Below are 12148 nucleotides of genomic sequence, written 5' to 3'. Positions count from 1 at the left end.
CTTCCTGTGTGCACATTTTATCTCCTCCTTGGGTTCCCAGATCCCCTTGCTTCTGCAGGTCATCCATTTAAGAAATCTGTCCCCACCCAGAACAATCATCCCTTCTGTCAGTGGCTGAAAGGGCATGGATTACTATCCCTAACACCAGCCTGGGGGAATGCACCACCCCTAACATATCAAAAGACAAACTGCATGTGAATACTGGTAATGACAATCGAGGGTAACGCAGCTTTTGCAGCAAAGGTCACAGGGATTCCCTTCATCAGGCATGCAGCAATCCCAAGAATCTCTGGAGATGCTTTCACAAGTGTTTCCACATTTATCAGAGCTGATAAATGATGATGATTTAACATCATCAGTGCTTCAGAAAGTCCTTCAAAGCACTCTCCTGGCTTCAAACCAGGCAAACCAGGCACAGGTTATGCACTTTCCCTTTCTTAACCTTGCTGAAAGTCAAGGGCAACAAGCTGAGGTGGAGGATACCTTTGCTTTTCTTGTTAGTGCCAAGAAATAGGACAAGAGGCAATGGGCAGAAACTCATGCACAGGAAGTTCCATGTGAACGGTGATGAAACTTAGCCTGCCCTGCAGCCCTGCTTTGCTTACCAGTGTAGATGTAATCTCCTGCTGCCACCAGGAGCAAATTTGCTCTGGAGAGGGGGTGCTGGCAGTGGATGACAGCACTAAAGAGAGCAGGACATGCTCAGGACATGATCTCAGGACATGCTCCTGTGCAGAAGATGCTCAGGACAGCCCTGGTCCTTCTTGGGCTGATCATGGGCATGCAGCATGTGGAGGCGTAAAGCCTGCTCCCACCCAGACCCAAAGCCCAGATAGCCTCTACCATGCCTTGAACCACAGACCACTTGACCAAAATTTCGTTGACCAATAGCAAGAGTTACCTCAATCTCCTGGACTCTTTTTAGTCTTAAAGAAGATGGAGAAAAAGCTGTCTTTGCTTTTTGGATTGATCTTCTTGCTTCTGCTTCTAGTTTTGTTTCTGGACGTGGGTGGTCATGAGCTCCTTTGGACTTTAGAAAGTAATTATGGTATATTAATGGTAGAAGCAACATTGTTAATAATCTTAAGGGAGCAGAATTTATATCACAGGCAAAAATCACACATTATGGCCTAATTTAATGCTTTGTATTTAATAGGATTTAGTTACTATGAGATCAAATAATAAACATATCCCAGATGAACTGGGATGAGATAGAAACCCTCTGAAATCATAAAATCAGTGCACCACATTTATTTGCAGAAGACAATCTCCCCACTAGACCCCTGGCTGAAGCCAAGAGGTCTTCTGCAGCTTGGCTACAGTGTCCTTGCCATCACTTTAATTCTTCTCACAGTTTAGACATGTTTATCTGAACATTAATTTCCATTAGCTTCCACAGATAATTCATTTTACTTAGCCTGCACATAAGTAAGAGAGTGGAAAGCAGGAAAGTAGTTGCGTTACTCAACTAGGACTACAGCTTCCAGAAATAGTGCCCATTATTGAAACACTTTGCATACACCATGTTCCAGATATAAGTTACATATAATACACAGATGGCATTTTCCATAGACAGTCCCTTGGGTACAACCATTTCCTGTTCCAAGATTGCCTCATGATTATGTGTAGTGCCTTGGAGAAGGAGAAGAGAGAACATGACATTTCTGACTTCTGAGGGCTGGTTGGTTCCTATGTACCTGAGGCAAAACTCTTCAAAATCAACAAATTTTCACACAGGCTTAAATAAAACATACACTGTGCTGTAAAATCATAGTAGCATAGGCTAATTTAGGCTGGAAGGGCCCTCTAGCTCAACCTCCTGTTCAGCAGGACTAATTTCAGAGTTAGATTAGGTTGCTTAGGACCTCGTGTAAATTTTTTATCTTTACAGTCCTTACAGTCCATTTGACCTTGTCATATTCAGTAACCCCTGAATATGTTGGGACAAAAAAAAAGCGCTAAATAAAACTTAAAATACCAGTCCTTTAAATTAATGTGCATAATGTTAGGTAATTTTATACCAACCTGGAAAAATATGAACCGGCCTTCATGCCTCCAGAAGTTGGTAACTGGGTAACCACCATGGCCTCGGCAGGAAAGGAGTCGCAGTGGTCCATTGCAGTTTGGACAGCATTTCCCTGGAGCAAGGATAGAGGGAAACATTTTCTATACAACACTAGTTAGATGATACAATGGTTCATTTGTGGCAGATTGCTGCTTCTAGTTTGGTGCTCAGAAATTACATTGAGAAATTATGCTAAAAACTTCCAAACATAAGCAAAAATAGTATAAACAAACTAATCATTGCCTTTATTCTGTCCATTATTAAATATAACTTTCAAAAATTATTTCTCTTACAATATTATAGCAATTTTATCATTTATTATCATGGTCAGTTTTAGTTTTTTTCTTGTCAGTGTTTGGAATGTCATATGTGTTTCTAGAAAACATTGTTCTGGCCTCAGTGAGCACCTGAGTAATACCTTTCTTTAGCTAAAATATACATCAGATCCAGAAATCAGTATGTCCTAGCTCTACTGAGCAATCACAATTGTTTGGAATGGTCTTGTTAAAAATGTGTGTGCAGCTCATGTTCTCTATTTGCATTGTCTTGCTCCAGTGATGTGACCGTGGGGCCTTTTTTCCAGTCATCACAATTTATGACCAACTTCTTTCCTGCAAGACTTGCCTCCTGAGTTAATCTTGGGCCAGTGCAATAGTGAAGCCAACACTTGAGTGGGCAGGAACAGCAGGGCAGGGAGCTGCCTGCCCTGCACAGCTTTCTCAGGACCCTCACTCATGGCTGAAAAGGCTGGGAACCAATCCCTAACCAGCAGAAATAAAGATTAAAAAATTATTAGGAAAAAACCCCAGAAAATAAACAAGCAGATGACTATGCCCCAGCAGTAAGAAATGAAAAATGCATTGTTCCAAATCAGGAGTTGCATTGGAATATAAGAAATGGCAGAAGGAAGGCTGGGTAATCCAATCCTATACTTTGATTTCTGCTGTGTTGTGTTCACTTGTGAACTGCCATACAATGAGCTGCCATGTTCATACTCACTCTGTTGTTTTTGTCTGGCTTTATCACATATGGCTGGTCTTAGGTAGATCTTCCTCCCATCTAAGGTAGAGCAGTCATTACCACAAACCACCACCCCAAGGCAGGACTTCTTTAAGATGCGAGAGTTGTGGTTGTTGGTGTTTCTCATTGCCCAGCTGCTGTGGTGCCTCTGAGCATTTTTATCCTCTGAGCTATAGATATGTTTTACATAGGAATCTGGCCATTCTTGAAACCAGTCTGTCTGGCTCACGTGCTGTGGAAAGAGCAAAGCATTTTATGCTGAGGAAGAAAATAACTTGTCCAGGAGCTGAGCAGAGCTGTCTCTCTGTATTTCCTCTAGCCTAGGTGACTGTAGCACCCTGGCAGGTGATGCTGGTTGTCAGGAGGGAGCAGTGGAGATAAGGCAGGAAAAACACAGATCTCTGTGGCTCCCCACAGGCCCCAGAGCATCAGGAAAGCCTGGCCAGGAGCTTGTTCTCATTCACCCAACCAGCCAATAAAAAAAAAAAAAAAAAAAAAAAAAAAAAAAAAAGAAAAAAAAAAACCCCACTGAACAAACACCAAGCCTCAAAGACAGCAGAGTAAGGAGCAATAAAAATAAAGCTGGGGGGAAAGAAACCCAAAGACCCAAGTACACATCACATCACTGTACATCAGTGGGTACAGTCAATACAGTAAAATGTACTAAGCTGTAAAGCATCTACCATACCTGATGATGATTTTGAAGGAAAAGTTCTTGTAAGGGATACAAAAGCTTAGTAGAAATTTCCTTTAAATTGCTAATCCCAGGACTGAGAGCCATGACAGCAGTAAGAACATCAACCAAGAAGAGAAAAACTCCCACACTCCCCTGGTAGCCGCTGGATAGTGTAGGGAAGAGTGTCAATGAAGCCTCCAGACTGAAATGCAGGTGGAAGTGACATTGGGTTGAAGGGCAGGGAAGGGGACATCCTGGAACATGGAGGCTTTGGACAAACAACACTGTCATAGTAGGGAGGAGGTTGGGATCCAGTAAGAAGGCAGGGCTGAGAGATGAAAGGCAGAGCTGGATGCTGAAGGACTGCAGCAGGAGGAATCTGGCAGAAATATGCAGAGCTGAAGGACGGGGAGGTGATATTGGTGTGCAGGATGTGTGGGCTTTCAGGGGAGAGCATGAGTGAAACTTTTAGCTAAGAGAACTAGAAAAAGATGGAGGGAGGGGAAGATAAATGTTGTGCCTCTCAGCAAACCCCTGCAAACATGAATCAAGGTTTCCCTCAGTGCTCCTGAAAAGACTTGCCTCCATGTGGATAGACAGCTCTGGAGCTGGAGCCCAGTCTGCAGTGAGACTGACTGAGTACCCACAGTTGCAAGGCAGTTGTGGGCACTGTGCTCCCTTCTCAAAGAGCACTACCTGGGGCAAAAAGCAAGTCCTGGACAGCTCTAATTAAATGCCCACAGCAGGAGGCACCTTTTTTTCCTCTGCTTTCTCTGCACCTAATCCACTTCAGTGAAAATAATACTTCTGCAGCATTGCTATTTTTCATGCAACAACAGCTCTTTCAATAATACATTTAAGGAGAAACGCATGGAAATGTCAATATTTCCTCAGTATTTTCTAGCAAAACCCTCCCCATACCTCGAGGTGACAAAAAGAATAAAGGCAATGAGTCATAGGTGACTGAGAAAGCATTGAAGATCAGTGGTGGAGATGACTGGTCAGAACTAGATAAATTTCTAAGACACAGACACATACCTGGGGAAGTTTGATATCATTGATATCCCAACTTGTCATTTCTCCATATTGGGAAGCAGAGTCCTCCTGCTCCATAACAGAATCATCTGCACCTTTCAGCATTTTTGAATTCCTTCCCAAAGTTAGCAAGAAAGTCGCTCCTGGCTGCTTTTGAAGTTGCCTGGCTGTCAGCAGTCTCAAGCAGTTTACAACCAGGAAGCTGTTTCCTGAAGCTAAATGATAGAGAGGCTGCTCATTAAAGATAAAAATCAGTGTTCTTCTGCCAGAAAAACTTGTTCCATTAAAAGTTTTGCAAGCCAGCAAGGCAGTGGAAAATATAGCTTAGAGATAGCCTGTGATGTTACAGAGACATCATTAGCAGCGAGCAAATCGTGCTTGTGGCATCTGATTTGCTTTGCTCAATCTCCTCTCGTGCCAAGTTTATAGCCATGTTTATAGCCAGCTCTGCTCACGGGCTCTTTGTATATCTGATCCAACTCTGGCTCTATATGCCCAGAGCCAAACTGATTGAACAGCCCAGCAGCTGTTGAGGGGTCTTTGAGTCGCTCCTTACCTGTTAGATATTTCTCGCTCTGCATGTGACAAAGGTGAGCAAAAGAGGGGTCTGCTCCATCACTTCAGAAAAAATGGTGCTCAACCATTTCAAATATTGCTGGTATCTCTGAGAGCTTACCAGTTGCACCAGGGAAGTATAGAAAAGGAGGTTGGGCTATCTGCATTTTCTTATTTCAATGGCAGACTGAAAAAAAATTAAAAATCACCAAGGTATGTCTGTTAAAACCAACAGGTTTCCCCTGAAATCTTTTAAAGTATGTGGCTGCCCTACTCTAAATTTCAGTACCAGCCAAGCTTAATAAAATATTATGTTGGCTTTGTCTGGGGTAGAGTTCATTTTCTTCTCAGTGGCTGATATGGGGCTGTTTTGGATTTGTTCTGAACACAGGGTTGATAATACAGAGATGTTTTTGGGTTTGACCCTCAGGGATCCCATGCATGAAAAACTTTGTTTCCTTTACTAAGGAGAGAAAAGATGAATCAGTTTTCTCTTTCTGGAAACTGTGAATGTTTCAGTGTTTTCAGGAAGGTCACTATTGTTATGCCAATTAAGGATTTATTAAAGACTACTAAGTAGTGAGAGAAGTAAAATCTACCTGATGGTCTAGTTCATAGGCTTGTAAAAGCATAATATATTTTATTGTTATTTCTGGCTCTGCATATATGTATGGTCCTTGGAAAGTTATTTAGCCTCCATGTCCTTAGTTCACTTATTTTTAAAACACCTGTGATCTTACCTTCTCATGTTACATTATCACCTCTAAAGGAAGACACTGCAGATTTTTGCAGAGCACTTCAGACATTTGGCTGTGCTGTTCTCTGGCATAATCAGGGCCCCACTGTCCCGTGTTGTGGCTCAGATTGTGAGGGAGAAAGAAGCAATACATCCTCCATGGAAGCAGACTCCCACAGAGGAGTGCCTGGTAGTCAGCACCAGATTCAGGAATCTGAACTGAGGGCGCTGTACTGGGAGGGCAACCAACAGGTTCAAATGAGATGTCAGTACAGAGGAGAAGGGAACACAGTAAATCAGAAATAAAACCCTCTGTAAGAAACATTAGGTCTTCATGTATTTTCCTATTGTGCTGCAATGAAAATGGAGATAGTAAGGTCAGAACAAACAAAATATGAGCTGCATAGAAAACTGAGTTGAATTTGCTAAAAAAATCAGCCTTGACAACTGTGTGCTCTAAAACATGAATTGATTTGTTACACAATTTAAAATTACAGTGTCATTGCTTTTAAAATTACTTTTCTAAATGAGATGGCTTGAAAATTGATTTTTAATTTTCTTCATTAGAGAAATTTCATCTTTATACTACATTAATAGAGCTAAAACAATAATGAAATATTTCCTTAAAGATTAACAAAAGGCACAGATAATTTCATAATAATGCACATGAAAAAATGAAGTTCAAGAGAATCACACATATTTAACTACTTGCAGGCAAAGCCTTCCACTACTTATTTCTCTAGACTCTTGTGCTACAGCATTACTACTAGTGTTGCTGTGATATGTCATGGAAGTTGAACTAGGCAAAACAAAATCAAAACCACAGGAAAAATATTATTTGAAGATCTGCTATTGAATTCTTATTTCTATATAACATCTGAGATAGATTAAAATACATTTAGAAAGAGATATTGAGCCATATATTTTATGAGTTAATTAGCAAGGATTTGCAAAATTTCCTCTATTTTCCTCACAAGTACTTGGTATTGACCACTAAGGAAAAGACATATGAATGTATATTACCAATTTACATGAGCCTGTAGGTTAAATTAATTCAATATCATCTGCAAAATCTTATTTGGAAGGACAGTCTGGCAGACTGTAAGCACAGATAGATTTCAGTAGGTCTTCAGCAACCGTCTACAACAAAAGACTGGGGGTTGCAAAAAGGCGTGGAGCTATAAAAGACTTCTTGCATTCAGACTCTTGCTCTGGAGAGGGCTGTGCAAACCCCGCCGAGCAGCGCCCGAGGAAAGCAGCTGTGCCTGCAGGGGCTGCCCGCTGCTGTCCAGCCCCCAGGCTCTGCTGCAGGGCGGTGGCTGGCGGCAGGAGCAAGGGGATGTCACCTGCCACAGAGCAGTCACCAGGTCAGGCTCCTTTCTTGTACCGTTTTATATTGTTTTACCAGCACACAGAGAGGGTTCTTTAGTCAGTGCTTCCATCAGTCTCCCTGTTGCTCTTTGGTGTCATCTTTCAGTGATGACAACCCTTAAATGATGTCAGGTGCAGTCAGTGGAGCTTTACCTGAGCTGAGTTACCTGTCCCACCAACAGCTGATGTTGCACTATCTTCCATGGCTGCCTTTGTGCCTCTCCTCAAGTTCGTGATTTCCTCTGACACTGAAAGTTTCACCCTGCTATGGGAGCTCTCCTGCCTCTCCTCCACTGCAGCTGTTTGCCTTTGCATTCCTCTTGTCCCACTTCTATTACTGCAGAGTTTCATGGTGCTGCTCCACAGGAACAAAGGAACATGCATGTTTATACCAAGTGCTATTGATAATTCTTGAGGAATATTGCTCCAGACTGACCTTTTCTTCTTTTTTTCAAATACATTCAATAAACTTAAAAATAACAACACTTTCCTCTTCCAGTTCAGCCTTTCTATTTGATAGCTGTGGCAGTAGGATGAAGCAATAGGATTATCTCCCAGATGTGGAGCATAAACTCACTGCAAATAGACATGTCATTTATAATGAGAAGACAGTTTCTGCCTGTGGAAAAATGCACTGGGGATGCTGCTTATTTTCAATAAGCAATGAGACGAGCTTTTGCTTTCACATTGTCCTGACATATCCTCAAGTTGGCTGCCTCCCTATTCAGCATCATTTGAAATGCTTATGCTATCTTCGCTATTCAGTATCCAAAAGTGGAAGCTTCTGCCCTGTGATCTGGGTCTTAGAAGGAAGATGGACTTATTTTGAACTGGAAGTACTTTTAAATCCTTGGTTGGTTTTATTTATACTTGGTTTCTCTTTAATGCTTTTCTCAAAACTGTTATTTTAATATCCCTTGAGACCTGAACCAGCTGATGAGCTCATTGTTTGTTCAGTTACAAAACTTCTGAATTCTGGATTGTTCTGGATAAGAAGTCAGTTGTAGGTGGTGTAGTGCTCCTGGCTTTGCTGCCTCAGTCACATTCAGTGATCAATTTAAAAAAAATGCTTTTAAAAAGAAGTTCTGGTTTCCTACCTTTTACAAACATCCTCTTTTTAGAGCACTGTCCAGGTGAGATAGTCTGCAGGCTTCTCTGGTTGTCACATCATGTAGCACAGACATACACCACAGATTGTAAACCAGACAGATTAGCATAGAGTTCACTTCAAAGCTCAAACACTGATTAATGTCTTGGTCTCTTTTTTTTCAGGCTACAAATACATATCTTACATCACTCCTGCCCTCATGGGCTCAGGCCACTCACTACTCAGTGCAGACACTCAGGATGTCTCTGCCAGAGCACTTGGGAGGTGCTGCGTATTCCTGCCTACGCCGCACAGACCAAGGATGGACACACGGACCATCATAGCACTTTACTGAAGAGATGTTCAAATCCTGCTCTTGGGATGGTAATTTCTTGAACAGCTCTTACTCAACAGCCTGCAACCATTTTAGTTTTTCCACTGTGTCAATTGAACAGTCATTTGGCTGCAATATTCTAATTTTTCATTTTCTATTTTACTTTTCTGGCTATTTCCAGCAGAGACATGCAGTTTGGGGCATGATTTTTTTAGAGGCTCTGCCACATGAGGTTCATGTCCACACACTTGTATTGCATAGGGTAAATATTTTTGCCAGGCCTCTCAGTCCCTCTTCTTGAGGAAACTGATATTCATTCATATCTGCATTAACTCCCAAGCTGTGTTCTCAGCTGAGAGCCTGGCAGTTGAATGATTTACTATTGAACAAGATAGTATCAATACTCTCTTAATTCTTTTCTTTTCTCCAGGACACTGTTTTAGTATCAAATTCTAGGAATGTGTCTTTTTCTTCCATGTGAAGAACATAGCTCCAAGTGAAAGGTTTGAGGCCTGAGCTCATTTTAATCATTGTTTGGAATGCTTGAGTATACACAAATATATATTTCACTTTATTGAAGCATATGCAAATACATATTTCACTTTATTTATAGCTCTTTATTGAAGTTGTGAGCTGTAACTTTTTGGCAGTGAAATCTAGGTTTTTATTTACTTTATTGACCTCTTTTTCTGTCTTAACATATCAAATACTCTGCAAAGCATGTGGTGCTCTAGACATCCTGTTAACCTACTGGGGTAAAATTCATGATAGCTGTTCCACAGATGCAAAATCACCAGGGCGATATATCAGCATTAATGTTTTAATGCTGTAAAAAATGTAGGTCTGAGTAAAATTTTGGCTTAACTTGTTCATCTTTCTGACCATATAAACAATCTGTCCTGTTTTGTGGAGTTTGTTGATTTGCTTGTTTGTTTCTGTGGCTTTTTTCACTAAGATCATAAATTCTCAAGCTTCAGCTGGAATAGCTGGTTTCTGTGGATTATCTAAAATTATAGTTGGAATGCTTTTTGTGGGCCATGTTTAAAAATTACAATCTCTTAGTGACAGTATTATGATGCAATTTAAAAATTACCTCAGTTTATGGACATTCTGCTTTCTTATTTTGCAAGTTTTCAAAGCCTAAGGCATTCAGTCCTTTTGTCTCTTGATCTGATATTCCATTTCTCATCTTGCCTTTGCATCTGGTATAAATACATTTAATTTTGCAGTTCTGCCTGGCATGAACATCACGTGCATGCAAAATCTCATTTCATAGATTGACACTCACTTATTGAATGTAGTGCTTTTCTTTTCCTTACGATTCTGTGATTTTCCGTCTTGTGATTTAAAGAATGTATAATTGCTAAATGAGTTGTCTTTCACGTCCCTCTGCTTCAGAACAGGAATTTGGTATGTCACTATGATTGCTGTTTTCCTTGTTCCCACTCTGTTGCTGCAATATGCATTTTAACTTTTGAGTTGTTGGAACTGACTCATTTCTGATATCTCTGACACCATGCTCTGCTTTTCTCCATGGTCAGGTGGATTATCTTATCTACCAAATCCATCTTCAGCTGGAGATAATTCCAAAATAAATTCCTATCAGTTAACCCTGCCCTAGCTTCGAACAGCCAGATTCTGGTATAATCAGCTGCTGTGGAGATCCTTTCTACTGACTATGTTATCTCTCAAGGGTTCAGGCAGAACTGTAGAAGTTTAACTTATTTGGTCTGCCATACTTTCAAGAATGAGAGGAACTTTTCCACAGCCTGGGCACTGGAAGGACCATTGTGTGAGGGAAGCTGAGCTTTGTTCTGGTCACTTGCTTTGGAACAGAGCGTAGCTTTCTTTACTCCTCAGAAATCAGAGCTACTCTTCCTATCGGGCTGGCTCAGTATTCAGCAGGCTGGTGGAAATGTTAACAGTGACACAAGATCAGATCTTTTACAATTTGAGGAGCGCCAGATTACACTTGATTATCTGTTTGATTCCAGGTCCTGTCTCAGTTGGTTTTAGGAGAGAAGAATCCAGCTATAAGCCTATGTTTGCCAGTCTGGTGTAGCTTCCTAACATTGTCACATCCTGGAATTTCGCCATGCTCCCTCCATGCCATTGTCTTATCTGCTGCAACCCAAGAAAAGCTGCTCCAATACCCTCTATTCAAAAATTTTCTCCTTGGCCTTCATAGCAGTCCCCAACAACTATTTCTGTAGATCCTTTGCAAAACTTGTAAAGGCCAGCTGCACTTCTGCCTTATGGAAAATGGTAACAAACCAAATCCAGACAGATATGTCCACCCACATGGGCAGTCCCTGCCTGTACTGGTCAGGTGATAATTATTGCATCTTTCCTTGTCAATATTATGGCCAGCATGCTCTTTTCTCATTCTGTGTTCATCTGTCACACCTAGTGCACATCTAAGTTACTTCTTTCTCAAGATTGGCTTGAGGAAATCTCTCTTCTTGTAAGTTTTGCTTGGCTTTGCTATTGCATCTCCTCCAGGAGAAGGAACACAACTGAGCTTCTCAGGCTTGTGAGGTGGTCTGACACCTAAAATACCTGTGTGGGTGTGAATTCACTCCCACATTTGTCTGTGCACCCTCCCTGTATTTTCTCCTGGTTCTATCTGTGGTGGCCACATTACAGACCTTTTTTCACTGGCAGCATGGATTCATATTAGGACACCTGTAACTGCAATCCAATGGCACAAGACAACACCTTGTTCTCTGAAAATATAATGGACTCTCTACTGCAGCTAAGGTCCTCACATGCTAACATATTAATTTCCTAGAAGTGATGACAGCAACATTGTTCCCCATGTCCTGTTCCTTGCCTCACTTTCTTTCTCCATTCACACTCACCTATCCCCCAGCTATTTGGAGAGTGCACAGTACAGTATCTACAATACCTACAAAATTTTCCAAGTAGTTTTTTTAATATAGAATAATAAACAGCAAAACTAGTAGCCCAGGATGCCTGGTTTCTTCTTTAGCTCTGAGGCTGACCTCTGCTCTTGCTGTGATTGATTCATGTTTGCAGGATGACGGACTATCTTGTCAGGTACTCCTGCAACCTGATCCCCCATTTCACCGAAAGTGGGTATGCCTCCATAAAGCAAGGTGACTGGTGAGGTACTGGCGGCTGTGCAGCTGCATTACCAGGTTGCTCTGCTGAGGTTACTTAGCTCTGCCTGTTCTAGTTTTTATGTCTGGCACTGCATCATGACAGGAGAATGCCTTTGCTCTGTCTCTGCTCAGCTGGACAAATGT

General features: G+C 41.4%; 1 protein-coding gene across 1 annotated transcript; it reads right to left on the bottom strand.

Annotated features, from left to right (window-relative positions):
- Positions 1-715: 715 nt before the first annotated feature.
- On the bottom strand, positions 716-4901 carry GCM1 (glial cells missing transcription factor 1; the record flags this gene model as incomplete). The annotated part of the gene is made up of 4 exons (XM_083857641.1): positions 716-1030; positions 2026-2138; positions 3065-3317; positions 4800-4901. The coding sequence occupies 4 exons, from the start codon at positions 4899-4901 to the stop codon at positions 716-718; spliced, it is 783 nt and encodes a 260-aa protein (XP_083713767.1).
- Positions 4902-12148: the final 7247 nt, after the last annotated feature.

This window comes from Zosterops lateralis (genome assembly GCF_965231275.1).
Source record: "Zosterops lateralis genome assembly, chromosome: 3".
Lineage (NCBI taxonomy): Eukaryota > Metazoa > Chordata > Aves > Passeriformes > Zosteropidae > Zosterops > Zosterops lateralis.
The sequence above is the reverse complement of the archived record's forward strand: the minus strand, read 5'-3'. Positions and strand labels throughout refer to the sequence as shown.